Here is a 15,175-nt window from a genome sequence, read left to right as displayed (position 1 = left end):
CTCGGTGGTCCCTGAACTGGTAGTGATGTTTCACAACATGAGGTTAACCTAGTTTGGGTAACGAAACATCTGGAAGAACCCCACGAAGCTCAGAGGACACCAAGGACCACACAGTCCTCCTCCCCCTCCTCCCCCTCTCCTCTCCTTCTCCCCACTGGGCAAATCCCACTTCCTTCTAGCCCTGCTGATGTTAGCTACTTGGGTAATGAAACATCTGGAAGAATTTCATCCCTGAGCAACGTTCTTCTTTATCAGTAAATTAAGAGAGTCTTCTGATACAGAGCCTTTCAAAAAAAAAAAGGGAAGGACGAGAAACAACGGTTGGAAGCCGATCAAAGAGAGAAGCAACCTGGAATTCAGGAGAAACATCCTGACAGTGAGGACAATTACCTTGTGTAGTGTTTATACTTCGAAGGGATGCATTCCTAGTTGGGCCATCATTTGGCTTAATGTCGTGCAGATTGGGCAAACTCATTCCCATGCGCCTGCTGAGCATGTACCGAGGATTAAACCTTTGAGAGATCATTTTCTCCATCGTTAGCCTTCTCGGATTACCAACCAGGAAGTTGAATCTAAAGGAAGCAATATATATTTATACACACAGACATAAAACACGCACCTCCCCCACACCTGTAGATACATACATACAGCACCGGTCACAGCAGCATAAGAACAGGCACAAAGCATCGTAGGCATAGAAGCAGGGGACTACCATGTTAGGCAAGACTTGAAGGCTATGCAGAGAGCGGCCTCAGAGACAGTCCAACGTATAGTGACAGGGTGTAAGATGCAGGCAGAACAGTATACACTGAACGGCATAACCGAGTAACTGGCATTGTGTACAGGAACATCTGTGCACAATATGAACTTGATCTTCTTAAGTCTAGATGAGTGATCCCACAAAAGGTTGCTAGTTCTTCCAGAAATACTTTTAACTAAATTGTTTCTCTTGTTCCTAATAATATATAGAAAATTTGAGGAAGAATTATTTGATGATCCAAATGCACTGACTTGGAACGTTACTTGGCAAAGGAAGAAAGCTAGAGTAAGACTGAAGAAAACAGAAGCTTTGACCTATTAGAGGGGATGTTATATTATTAATTAAGATGTTTGAACATGGTTAAGAACAGATTGCTAGAAACAGAAGGGTTATTATAACTAGATAGATAAGATTTATAATCAGAATATTATATCTTGGTATGAAAAGGGAAATAAGAAAATGCTAAGAAGTGTGAATAAGGGAAGCTTTTGGTTACTTAAATATAACTTGTTTTGAAATTATAAATGATCGGGATATTTTCAATATGGATGGGAAATTAAAACTGAAAAAAGCGCAAATAGGATATGGACTGAATAAATGGATATTAAGAGCAAATGCAGTTGAGATACGTTTTGGTTAGAAAAGATATTCTAAACTAATATATTTGATACTACTAAAAAACTGTAAGAAATCCTGATATTCAACTGTATATTTATTAACAACAATAAGAATTATATTGCTTAGTGTGGAAAAATGTCTATTACCAGAAGAGAGAATGTGTAGTATTGGATTTAATTTGAAGAAGCTTACATGTACCATGGAAATACTAATGGACTCAGTCATCACGTTGTCTGTTAAGCACTTGATTGTAAAAATAGAAAATTAATAAAATATTTATTTAAAAAAAAAGTCCCCAACCTCCGGTCCGTGGACTGGTACTGGTCTGTGGCATGCCAGCAACAGGGCCGCACAAGCAAACAAAGCCCCATCTGCAGGATGCAGGCAGCACACAAAACCACACCCGCTCCGGTCCGTGGAAAAACCTTTCTCCATGGAACCGGTTCCTGGGGGCCACTGCCCTATAGGGCTTCCAGATCCAGGCAGATAGGCAGGTATTGGCCCCTCAATCAGACACTGTGGTAGTACACAAGCACCAGGAGACAGCGGTAGTGATAGATGTAGCAGGGCCAAGTGACAGCAATTGTAGGCGATGACCGGCTGAGCCCGAGGGAGGGGTCAAACACGTCATCAGTCATGAGTCCCTGCGCGCCCACAAGAGATTTAAGTCCGGCCCACCTTGAATACCTTTCTATTCTTGACTCCTGCTAATTTCCCCTGGCCGTTAGTAGTTCAGATTCTTGTAGCGAGATTAAGCTTGCGGTAAATCTTTACCCTCATTTGAACAGGCTGAATATCCCGATTTCCTTGGTGCTCGACAGCAATATCAGGAGAAAGGAGTATAGGAAACTGGAGATGTAGTGCAAGATGTGAAGGAGGAACTGGACAGGATGTGGAAAGTCAAGGCCAAAGTGGTCCCAGTAGTGGGAGGAGAACTTGTGGATGGGACTCCTAAGCTGGGAGAGTGGCTTCAACAGATCCCATTAGAGTTCTCTGTCCAGAAAAACGCAATGCTGGGAACAGGTAAGGGATCCTACACAGAACCCCCCAAACTTCCAGGCCTCTGTAGAGGACACAAGAATGACGAAGGCAGAGACCACCTATTTGGGGGTGAGAAGGGAAATACACACAGACACACACACAAACACACACACAGAGAGAGAGAGACAGAGAGAGAGAGAGAGATCTCAGTAGCATAATGTATAACATAAACTTATGTTAATTCATTAAATTAATTAAAAGTCCTTTGGAATTGGGCTTTCCCCCAAATGATTTGAACACAGCTGTCCTCCAGAATCTGAAGAGCCAGTCACTGAGTGACAGCGGTACACAATTTTATACTCTTTTATTTTATAAATTCCAGGTTACATTTTGTTCCACCCACACCAGCATTTAGCATAATGAATTGTGCAGCCAAGTGACATCATCATTTAGAGATCACACGCTGCAATAAAAAAATGCCCTTGCGCATCCAGGGCAAGGACTTCCTGCAGACAAGGACGCAACCTACTACGTGATGCAAAACAGGCCTTACCTGTCTTCCTCGTTTTGGGTGCTCTGCTCTAGGTAAGCAAAAGCATCCATCCTTCTGTTAAGGCGGGCTTTGAGAAAAGAGTGGAACATGTAGGTTTCCAGTACCTGCAAAAAACACGAGACATTCACAAGTAGTCCTCTGCTTGGGGACACCTGAACAAAATTCAGACGCTTGCCAACTGGCATGCACTTAGGACGGTTGCAGTGTCCCCTCTGTGTGTGTGTATGTGTGTGTGTGTGTGAGAGAGAGAGATGCGATCTCCTTTTGCAACCTTCCGACAAGCAAAGTCAATGGGGAAGCCAGGTTAACCAATTTAATTTAACTGCAGTGATTCGTGTCAGAGCCGTGTCAGGAAAGGTCATAAAATGGGGCAAAATTCACTTCACAAGTGAATGCTTAAGAAGAGAAATTTTGGGCTTAACTGATCATAAATCAAGGACTAGCTGTATCTCCACTGTGCTAGATTATCATGGATAGCAAATGTTTCAGAAGCTTTTTCTTTAAAGTATATTATTGCTTACTTAAAGTAGGACTGTGACAGCACCAGTCTCTGGGTTACATTCTGACATTCTAGGCCAGGGGTAGGAAACCTTGGCTCTTTTATGACTCGTGGACTTCAACTCCCAGCATTCCTGAGCCGGCATGGCTCATCTTGGAAACCTCTCCCTTTCCCCTCAGCATGGCTGGCTCAGGAATTCTGAGAGTTGAAGTCCACGAGTCATAAAGCGGCCTAGGCCTAGGCCAGGGGTAGGCAACCTTGGCTCTTTTATGACTCGTGGACTTCAACTCCCAGAATCCCTGAGCTAACATGGCTCAGCTTGGAAACCTCTCCCTTTCCCCTCAGTATGGCTGGCTCAGGAATTCTGGGAGTTGAAGTCCACAAGTCATAAAGCGGCCTAGGCCTAGGCCAGGGGTAGGCAACCTTGGCTCTTTTATGACTCGTGGACTTCAACTCCCAGAATTCCTGAGCCAGCCACGCTGAGGGAAAAGGGAGAGATTTCCAAGCTGGCTCAGGAATTCTGGGAGTTGAAGTCCACAAGTCATAAAAGAGCCAAGGTTGCCTACCCCTGTAGGTGGTCATTTAAGAGTCAACGACAACTTAATTGGCACATAAGTAATCCAATCTATAAAATAATACATTCTAAAAGTTTAATTCTAAGTGTATTTCAGACAAACGACGTCAGTCAGTCTAACAACTATATTGGCAGAAACAAAATCATAAAATATTTGGTTATGTACACATTCCTCAAAAGATCAAATTAAAAGAAAACTATAAGTCAAATAAACCTTTGTGGTTGTTTTTTTAAAAAAAATTACAACATGAACTAACAGAACAATTTATGTCAAGTTCTGGCTTACCTTTCTGTAAAAAGGCTGGTCATTTATTGCTCTCGTTTTTAAGAATTCTTCACTGTTAAATACTCTGTGTTCATAGTTCAAATGGTCCTTCACCTCTCTGTTGATAAAATAGGATTACCACAAGAATTTTTAAAAAAGGTTAGTGGGAATGTGAACAGAAACATTATCAGTGGAAGCAATTTCTTTCTTTCTTCCTAAAAATACTCTCTTTCTGAAATTTTGCATCCTGCATTTTTGGTGTATTTTAAACAATCCCTAGTAATAATTCCGCATTCATTTTGTGTGCACAGTGGCTATCATTAGCACTCTGCTAAACAACTAATTCCCACAACACTGTCAAACCACCAAGTAGGATTGTATTGCTATTATCCTTCTCATCTTTCCTATTTCCTTAGCTTCTTATGACTATAACTTTGATGCTTGTATCTTATGATTTATGTTGATTGCTTTTATTTGTATCCTATTATGATTTATGTTACTTGCTTATTTAATATCCTATGACTATCACTGAATGTTGCATCTTATTATTAATGATTATTGTATTTTATGATTATGATCATGATTTATCACTTGTTGCTTGTATGTATACTGACAGCTTCTGCACTGAAGACAAATTTCTTGTGTCCAATCACACTTGGCCAATAAAGAATTCTATTCTATTCTATTCTATTCTATTCTATTCTATTCTATTCTATTCTATTCTATTCTATTCTATTCTATTCTATTCTCTTATCCTATCCTATCTTATCCTATCCTATTCTAGTTCTGTTCTAATTCTGTTCTATTCTATTCTAATTCTATTATGTTCTCTTCTGTTCTGTTGCTCTGTTCTATTCTATAATCTATATTCTATTCTATAATCTATTCCATTGTATAATCTATTCTATTCTATTCTATTTTAGTCTACAATCTATTCTATTTTATTCTACTTTATTCTATTCTCTATTCTATAATCTATATTCTATTCTATTGTATAATCCATTCTATTCTATTATCTATTCTATTCTAGTCTATAATCTATTCTATTCTAGTCTATAATCTATTCTATTCTAGTTTATTCTATTCTATGGACTAGAAGACCTCCAAGGTCCCTTCCAGCTCTATTCTATTCTGTACAAATATACATCCCAACAAATGAATAAATATTAACAACAGAAACGTTCACCAGGGTGCATTAAAACGCAACGGTAGCGTTTAAGAAGAAGAAGAAGCATTTGCAAAAAGTCGGATCGCTGGTCTTATTGAGCCAAGGGTGCAAACTCACAGATCATCAAATGAACCCACCCGGAATTCTCTCTCAAGGGCGCAAAGGAGCCGGCTCACCAATTCCTTCGTTCAAAGGAAGGCTCCGGTTTTCGAACAGACGATAGCATGAAAGTTGAGGAAAGAATCAAAGGCAGCAGAAAGGGATCTTTCAACACCTACCTGAAGATATTGACCACGAACTGCAGAGCGATCTGTTGGATTTCAGAATTCAGCTTCCGTTGCCAAGTTCTCCGGCGCCCTTGTAGTTCGATGAAGTCGGTGGAGGTTCCCCGGTGAGACAGTTCCAGGTCATAGTGCAGCTGAAGGGTTTCAGATCTGCAGAAAGAAGTTACAAGCAGTCCTTCACTTACAGAACAGGTGGTCCGCTCCTGCCAGTTCAAGATTATTTTCTCTGCTTTCGCCTCTCTTTTTCACCGTCTCTTAAGGTAAAGGTAAAGGTTCCCACGCACATGCGTGCTAGTCGTTTCCGACTCTAGGGGCCGGTGCTCATCTCCGTTTCAAAGCCGAAGAGCCAGCGCTTGTCCGAGGACGTCTCCGTGGTCATGTGGCCGGCATGACTAGACGCCAAAGGCGCACGGAACGCCGTTACCTTCCAACTGTAGTGGTCCCTATTTTTCTACTTGAATTTTTACGTGCTTTCGAACTGCTAGGTTGGCAGAAGCTGGGACACGTAACAGGCGCTCACTCTGTTATGTGGAACTTGGGATTCGACCCGCCAAGCTGCCGACCTTCTGATCGACAAGCTCAGCGTCCTAACCCACTGAGCCACCCGTCTCTTATCGAAACACTAAAACAGGCAAATCTATAGGAGCAGAACCCCCCTATGTTAGTTCTTTTAAATAAAGCGTGGATTGTTCCAGAGTCCATCATCCATCCTTTCCTGAACATCTGGATTCAGCATTTGATAAAGTAGCCAAGCACTGCTCACTGGATCAAGTTAGCCTTTGTGCCTTAATTAATTTTAAACACATAATGTAATTGTGCGTTAATTTCCCCGAGAACAAAGAAACTTAATTGGAAAGAATCATTCATTTTCATCCCCTCCTTGTTCCATTAGTTTCCTGCTGTGGTTACGTAGCATATGTCAGGGGTCTTCAAACTTGGCCCTTTTATGACTTGTGGACTTCAATGCCTAGAATTCCTCAGCCAGGCGTGCCTGGCTGAGGAATTCTGGGAGTTGAAGTCCACAAGTCATAAAAGGGCCACGTTTGAAGACCCCTGGTGTATGTCAATGTTTCTTAAACATGGCTGCTTGAAGATGTGTGGACCTCAACTCCCAGAATTCCCCAGCCAGTTGAAGTCCATACAGCTTAAAGTTGCTGATTCTGACCAACATTTGCCATAGATTACTCTTTGGAATAGTTATCCGTCCAAATTTAATCAGGGTCAATAGTTGAATACAAGCATATTTTGAATGATCTTTTAAGTTTCAGACATTAACCCTGATGCTATAAACCAAGGCTTGTGAATCCGGCCTCATCTTTTGTTCTGAACTTTCAGATCCTCATAAGGGAAGCGAGCGAAATAATCTTGATTTTTACCGTGTTATAAAAACCCTGGCTGCTTCTGCTGGCACCTCTGGAATGTCGGCCTCCTCTTCAGAGGACTTGGATTGAGCGATATCGCCAGTATCGATGTTAATTAGAATTAGGTCGTCAGCTTCCTGATCGTTACCAAAAAAAATTAGAAAAGTTAATAGTTTTAAAAGAGAAGTTAACAACCCACCACGGCAGATGTCACCCTTGGCAGACTAACAACAGAAGCGATTTTAATTTTAGCTCCTCTATGGATGTTCTCTATCATCCAGGTCATGGCTGCCCCAAGATGCTTTCCCAAAAGGCAACTGGACTTTCTTGGGGGTTTTTTCTTGGAAAACGTTTCACTTCTCATCCAAGAACCGAAGAAGTCAGAACTGAAGCAGCTTTTTGAATGAGAAGATTGAGGGAGGATGTTCCATGGAGCAGGGGCTGTTGCAGAAAAAAACCCGTCTTCTAGTCCAGGGCTTTTCAACCAGTGGTACGGGTACCACCTGTGGTACATTGGCACCTGGCAGGTGGTACCCGACCATCCTAGAAAAGTGGTAGCAGGGGAGGGGAATGAGCTGAACCGGTGGCAGCAACACCTGAGCGAGAGACGGCTGGAGCTCCAGGACTGTCAGGGCTCAGCGGAAGCGCCAGGATCAGCGCCAGGATCCAACTGGAGCTCGGCACTAATCCTGGCGGTTCTGAGCCCAGAAGAAGCGCCGATCAGCTGGAATGTTGCAGCATCTCCAGGGTTTTCCGATTTACATTCAGATGCTTGGCAACTGATTCATATTTATGACGGTCACAGTGTCCCAGGGTCATGGGAAGTGACCAAAACCTGCTGCAACCATCCAGCAGACGGGGGGAATAAAAACCAAACACCCCCCCTCCTCACCCCCGCTGCCAACAATGAAAACCTCGGACAGGAGGAAGAGCGCCACCGGGCGGGCATGCAGGTGTCTTGCTCGGCTGTGGCTTGGGGGACACTTTTTTCAGGGCCATTGTAACTTTGAACAGTCACTAAACGAACTGTTGTAAGTCGAGGACTACCCGTACTTCATCACTTTTTTCCTTTTTTTTTGGGTCATCAGGTTTTTGACCCCTTGCTAGGCGACTGGTGGTACTCGGATGTTGCCATATCCTAAAAGTGGTACAATGGGTGAAAAGGTTGAAAAGCCCTGTCCTAGACCCCGTCAGCTGACATTCTTTGGCCGACGGGATCTGCGGCATGCCCATCCTATTGGATCTGATTGCATGGGTAGAAACTCTTGGAAAAAAGGTGATCCCACAGGTACCCTGGTCCCAAGCCCTGGAAAGCTATACAGGTAACCACCAGCACCTTGAATTGCCCCTGGAAACACACAGCTCAGACAGGTGTGGCGTCACATGTGCTCTGTGTATCTGGAACCAGTTACTACCCACGTGGCTAGGTTCTGCACCAACTGAAGTTTCTGAACGGTCTTCAAGGGCAGCCCACGTAGAGCATGTTGCAGTGGCCTAATCTGGAGGTTACAAAGGCACTGGCACAAAATTGCATTGGCACACAGTGCTGCAGAGAACGAGCTCTCCCCTACAAACTTCACCGCAATTCTGTAACGCAGTCACTTGATAGTGGGATGGGCAGCATATAAATTTAATAAATGTTAATTAAATACTAAATCTTCAAGGGGGCAGCTTATTCCCACTTCTGGGCTTCCTGTCGACTTTAAAATAATTGGCTGTTTCGACAGACAAACCAATCTTAGGTGCGTTAATGTAGAAACTTCATTATGTGTGTGCTAATCTACTGACCTAATCTCCGGATACTGAACCAGCAACGTATTTATGTTTTTTAGTAAAAAAAATCAAAATCAAAAAGGGGTGTCACTTTTTTTCCCCTCGGACATATATTTTTTTCAAAAAAAATGTTTGTCAAGATCCTGTACCGCACATGCCACAGGGGACTGGACAGCGCATTTAAAAAATCTAAATGCATCCCATAATTGACAAGCTGATAAAATGTGGTTAAGAGATTTCCTGAATATGTAGCAATAGCAAGTAATATTTTTTTATCAACCGGATAAACAAATGCAGTTTGGTTACAGCTTTCACTGAAGCTTGTATAAAGATCAAAGTGAAGTTTGAGAGCCAGTTTGGCTTAATGGTGAACAAGCTAGACAGATTGGGAGTTCTAGTCCTGCCTTAGGCATGAAAGCAGGCTGGGTGACTTTAGCCAATCACCAGGTGATGGTGAGTTCCAGTCCTGCCTTAGGCATGAAAACTGGGTGGGTGCCCTTGAGCTAAACACCAGAAGATTATGAGTTCTAGTATCGCTGTAGGCATGAAAGCCAGCTGGGTGACTTTGGGCCAATCACCAGGTGATGGTAAGTTCTAGTCCTGCCTTAGGCATGAAAACTGGGTCGGTGTCCTTGAGCTAAACACCAGAAGACTATGAGTTCTAGTCCTATCTTAGCCATGAAAGCCAGCTGGTTAACCTTGGGCCGATCACCAGGTGACGGTGAGTTCTAGTCCTACCTTAAGGCATGAAAGCCAGCTGGTTGACCTTGGGCCAATCACCAGGAGACAGTGAGTTCTAGTCCCGCCTTAGGCATGAAAAACTGGGTGGGTGTCCTTGAGCTAAATACCAGAAGATTATGAGTTCTAGTCCTGCCTTAGGCATGAAAGCCAGCTGGTTGACTTTGGGCCAATCACCAGGTGATGGTGAGTTCTAGTCCTACTTTAGACATGAAAGCCAGCTGGGTGATATTGAACCAGTCCCTCTCTCTCACCTCAACCCACCTCACAAGGTTGTTGTGGTGGGGAAAACAGAAGAAAGAAGGATATTAGGTACGTTCACTTCCTCGAGTTGCATATCAATTAATAAAGATGGGATAAAAAAACCAAACCCTAATAAATAAATAAGTTGTGGATCTAGAAATAATTCCCAACCAACCTTGCAAACCTCCTCAAAGTGATCGATGTGACACCCCATCAGGAAGGAGGTGGGTGCCATGACAAAATCCAGCATCTGACCAGATAGGATTGGTACAAACGTGTGTTGCCACTGAATAGGATGGATGTACAACATGAAGCATTCGGACACCAGGGTCAGTAGCGCCCAGTCCGAGCAGAAGAAGACAATTTTTCGCTCAGTTAAAATGCAAGTAATTATCTGGGAAGAAAAGGAAAGCGACAGATCGCCATAACTTTTATACATACATAAAGCTAATTTTTAAATGCTCTGATATTTCAGCTGCACTCCATCAGTGTCCCTCGCCGTTAATAATGCCACAATATCTGAAGGGGCCCCAAAAGTGGCACCTGAAAACTCAAAACTTGTTTTCCTAGAAGCGGAACGGCCACATCTTAAAGGACAGAAAGCAACTTCTGCTCAAAATATTTCCTGCGCAAGACTTTTTTAAATAATAATAATAATAATAATAATAATAATAATAATAATAATAATAATAATAATAATAATAATAATACAGGTTGTCCTTGAACTTACAACCATAATGGAGCCTGCCCAGGATGGTCGTAAGTCGTGACAGCTGTAAAGCAGGCCACCCAGATGTCCGATCTGATTTTACGACTTTTGATGTGGGGGGTTACTCAGCAAGCACAACTGTCCCAAGTCTCTTAAAAACTGCTGGAGTCGAAAAACGTTGGGATCAAGCAACTCTGCGCAATTTGGCAATAAAAATTGATGGAAAAAGTTTCTACCTGTAAAATCTGCTCCGGTTTGAAGCAAAGGAAGGGAAGGTGTAGATCCAAATCAACAAGCGGGCTGTCCGGATCTTCCTGAGATGGAAAGACGACTTGAAGAGGCTTCACATTAAATAGCTAGAAGAAGAACAGATGGGGGGGGAGGTGTTGGTTTTTGTGGGTTTCATCACCACAAACAGCAGAAGGAGATTACAATTCATTTTCTAATGGCGAATCGGACTGGAATAGGCAATGGGGTCTGAACCCAATATATTTAGGGGTCCTCGGTGTTCTCTGAGCTTGCTTGTTTTCTTGCAGATGTTTCATTACCCAACTAGGCAACGTCATCAGTGCTAGAAGGGAAGGGAAGTTGCAGAGGAGGAGGACTATGGGGTCCTTGGTGCTCTCTGAGCTTGGTTGTTTTCTTGCAGACCCAACTAGGCATTACCCAACTAGGCAACATCATCAGTGCTAGAAGGAAGTGGGGTATGGAGAGAGAAGGAGGACGACGATGACTGTGGTGTCGTTGATCTTAATGCTCTTTGAGCTTGCTTGTTTTCTTGCAGATGTTTCATTACCCCAGGGGTCTTCAAACTTGGCCCTTTTATGACTTGTGAACTTCAACTTGCAGAATTCCTCAGCCAGGCACGCGTGCCTGGGTGAGGAATTCTAGACATTGAAGTCCACAAGTTATAAAAGGACCAAGTTTGAAGACCCCTGCGTTACCCTAACTAGGTAACATCATTAGTGCTAGTAGGGAGTGGGGTTTGCTGTCGGTTCATATTCTGGTGTCTTGCCTGTCTCTGGGTGGGTGGAGGTCTTAGGGACTCTTTGGTTGGGCTGTTCAGCAGAGATTAACTCCAAGGTCAACTTCAGACCAACCAACAAGTAAGCAGCACCCCAGTCAAGAAACTGCCAAAGAGCCATTAGTAAACAGCCCAAGCAAAGAATCCCTACGACCGCCCCCACCCACACAGACAGGTTAGACCAGGGGTAGGCAACCTTGGCTCTTTTATGACTCGTGGACTTCAACTCCCAGAATTCCTGAGCCAGCATGGCTCAGCATGGAAACCTCTCCCTTTCCCCTCAGCATGGGGGAATTCTGGGAGTTGAAGTCCATGAGTCGTAAAAGAGCCAAGGTTGCCTACCCCTGGGCTAGACCTCACTCCTTACTAGCACTGATGATGTTACCTAGTTGGGGAATGAAACGTCTGCAAGAAAACAACCCAGCTCAGAGAGCATCATGGACTCCATAATCGTTGTCATCCCCTTCTTCCTCCTCTTCCTCTCCACAAACCCCACTCCCTTCTAGCACTGATGATGTTACCCAGTTGGGTAATAAAACGTCTGCAAGAAAACAACCCAGCTCAGAGAGCAACAAGGAGTCCATAGTCATTGTCATCCTCCTCCCCCTCCTCTTCCTCTTCCTCTCCACAAACCCCAATCATTTCTAGCACTGAGGATGTTACCTAGTTGGGTCATGAAACGTCTGCAAGAAAACCACCAAGCTCAGAGAGTATCAAGGACCCCTCATTTCAATCCTGAGCTACAAATATTCTCCTTCATTGGTACCCAATGTATTTCTTAAAATATTACAGGTTGAAGTCGCCCTAAAAATCAAAGTTTCTTTCATATTTTTCTTGAGAGGCGTCAAGACTCGGAAACTTTTATTTCTAAATCCATGCATAATTTTGTTAACTATAATAGAGGCAGCCCACCACTTAATGACTGGAATTGGGGTCAGAATTTGGCAAGGCGGTTAAGTGGGTCGGCCCTAATTTTATGACCTTTTTTTTGGGGGGGGCATAGTTGTTAAGTGAATCACTGCAGTTAAATGAATCATTGCAGTCATTAAGAAAAGCAGGCTTCCCCCATTGACTCTTACTTATCAAAAGCCAACTTGGAAGGCTGCCAAGGGTGATCACATGACCCCAGATTGCTACAACCATTGTGAATAATGGCTGTGGCCAAGCACCTGAATTGTGATCACGGCGATGCTGCACAGGTCATAAGTGTGAGGTGTGGTCATAAGTCACTTTTTTTCAGAGCCGATGTAACCCTAACCGTAACCCTAACCCTTAATCCTAACCGTAACCCTTAACCCTAACCCCTTAACCCTAACCCTTAATCCTAACCGTAACCCTTAACCCTAACCCTATCCCTTAACGCTTAAACCTTAACCCTAACCCTAACCCTTAACCCTAACCCTTAATCCTAACCGTAACCCTTAACCCTAACCCTATCCCTTAACGCTTAAACCTTAACCCTAACCCTAAACCCTTAACCCTAACCCTTAATCCTAACCATAACCCTTAACCCTAACCCTATCCCTTAACCCTTAAACCTTAACCCTAACCCTAACCCTAAACTCTTAACCCTAACCCTTAACCCTAACCCTTAATCCTAACCGTAACCCTTAACCCTAACCCTAACCCTATCCCTTAACCCTTAACCCTAACCCTAAACCCTTAACCCTAACACTTAACCATTAACCCTAACCCTTAACCCTAACCCCTTAACCCTAACCCTTAATCCTAACCGTAACCCTTAACCCTAACCCTATCCCTTAACGCTTAAACCTTAACCCTAACCCTAACCCTTAATCCTAACCATAACCCTTAACCCTAACCCTATCCCTTAACGCTTAAACCTTAACCCTAACCCTAAACCCTTAACCCTAACCCTTAATCCTAACCGTAACCCTTAACCCTAACCCTATCCCTTAACCCTTAAACCTTAACCCTAACCCTAAACTCTTAACCCTAACCCTTAACCCTAACCCTTAATCCTAACCCTAACCCTTAACCCTAACCCTAACCCTATCCCTTAACCCTTAACCCTAACCCTAACCCTAAACCCTTAACCCTAACACTTAACCATTAACCCTAACCCTTAACCCTAACCTGCACTGTAAAGCAGAGATGCCCAAAACATTTTATTTTGAACTATTTCGAGGGCAAACTTTTACAAAACATTCTGTTTTTAGCGGAAATGGAGGCTTCCAGAATGCTCGAAACATCCCACTTTGATTCACCAAAGAAATCCCAATAAATGCAAAAAAAAAGGTTAAATGTTTGGCCCACCCTCTCCAGAGGGCACTTGCAACCAGAAAATTGATGTCAATGGGCTTCACCCTTTGAAGAAACGCCTGAAAAGCGGTGAGGGAAGAATGCATGCCTTTTCCCAGAGACTCTTCCTACAGCCTTTATATTGTATTAATGAATTATCCTACACGGGCTAAATCTCTTTATGTCGAGGAATCCTCTGCATACTTACATCCGGCCACGCTATTCCGAGCCGTGTGCAGAAAAGGCACAAGGGGAAATAGGTTCAAGAAATAAGAAATTTGAGATCCGGAAAAGGAAAGAAGAGCTCAAATCCCCCTGGCCAAAAGCCTCTTCGGACCAGAGGATCAACAAGGAAAAACCTAGCAAGGCAGAAAGAGCAAAGCAGAAAGAGAAGTTAAAGGACAGGGAAATCAGTTCTTCATTTTTATTCCCTATTATGCAGCCAAGAAAAGAGCAAGATGGGCATTTTGCAAGGGGCAGGGAGGAGCAAGAAAGGGTACGTGAAGATGCTTTGAGGAATGAGGGAAAGACGTGCTGCCTAGAGAAAGAATAGAATAGAACAGAACAGAATAGGAATATGGAATGAATAGAATATATAGAGATTGGAATAGAATAGAATAGAATAGAATAGAATAGAATAGAATAGAATAGAATAGAATAGAATAGAATAGAATAGAATAGAATAGAATAGAATAGAATAGAATAGAATAGAATAGAATAGAATAGAATAGAACAGAACAGAACAGAATAGGAATATGGAATGAATAGAATATATAGAGATTGGAATAGAATAGAATAGAATAGAATAGAATAGAATAGAATAGAATAGAATAGAATAGAATAGAATAGAATAGAATAGAATAGAATAGAATAGAATAGAATAGAATAGAATAGAATAGAATAGAATAGAATAGAACAGAACAGAACAGAATAGAATAGGAATATGGAATGAATAGAATATATAGAGATTGGAATAGAATAGAATAGAATAGAATAGAATAGAATAGAATAGAATAGAATAGAATAGAATAGAATAGAATAGAATAGAATAGAATAGAATAGAATAGAATAGAACAGAACAGAACAGAACAGAATAGGAATATGGAATGAATAGAATATATAGAGATTGGAATAGAATAGAATAGAATAGAATAGAATAGAATAGAATAGAATAGAATAGAATAGAATAGAATAGAATAGAATAGAATAGAATAGAATAGAATAGAATAGAATAGAACAGAACAGAATAGGAATATGGAATGAATAGAATATATAGAGATTGGAATAGAATAGAATAGAATAGAATAGAATAGAATAGAATAGAATAGAATAGAATAGAATAGAATAGAATAGAATAGAATAG

General features: G+C 42.2%; 1 protein-coding gene across 1 annotated transcript in view; it reads right to left on the bottom strand.

Annotated features, from left to right (window-relative positions):
- DENND3 (DENN domain containing 3) overlaps positions 1-15,175 on the bottom strand; it is a 64,112-nt gene that overhangs the window by 20,931 nt on the left and 28,006 nt on the right. Inside the window, exons 6-12 of the mRNA XM_081323016.1 lie at positions 10,763-10,882; positions 9,993-10,211; positions 7,079-7,200; positions 5,697-5,852; positions 4,272-4,368; positions 2,913-3,016; positions 391-572 (exon numbers count right to left, since the gene is read on the bottom strand). Of these exons, the coding sequence (XP_081179142.1) occupies positions 391-572; positions 2,913-3,016; positions 4,272-4,368; positions 5,697-5,852; positions 7,079-7,200; positions 9,993-10,211; positions 10,763-10,882 (1,000 nt within the window). The remainder of the gene's footprint in view (positions 1-390; positions 573-2,912; positions 3,017-4,271; positions 4,369-5,696; positions 5,853-7,078; positions 7,201-9,992; positions 10,212-10,762; positions 10,883-15,175) is intronic.

The sequence above is a fragment of the Vipera berus genome (genome assembly GCF_964194415.1).
Source record: "Vipera berus genome assembly, chromosome: 3".
Classification (NCBI taxonomy): domain Eukaryota; kingdom Metazoa; phylum Chordata; class Lepidosauria; order Squamata; family Viperidae; genus Vipera; species Vipera berus.
Note: the sequence above shows the minus strand (reverse complement) of the source record. Positions and strands in the feature narration are given on the sequence as shown.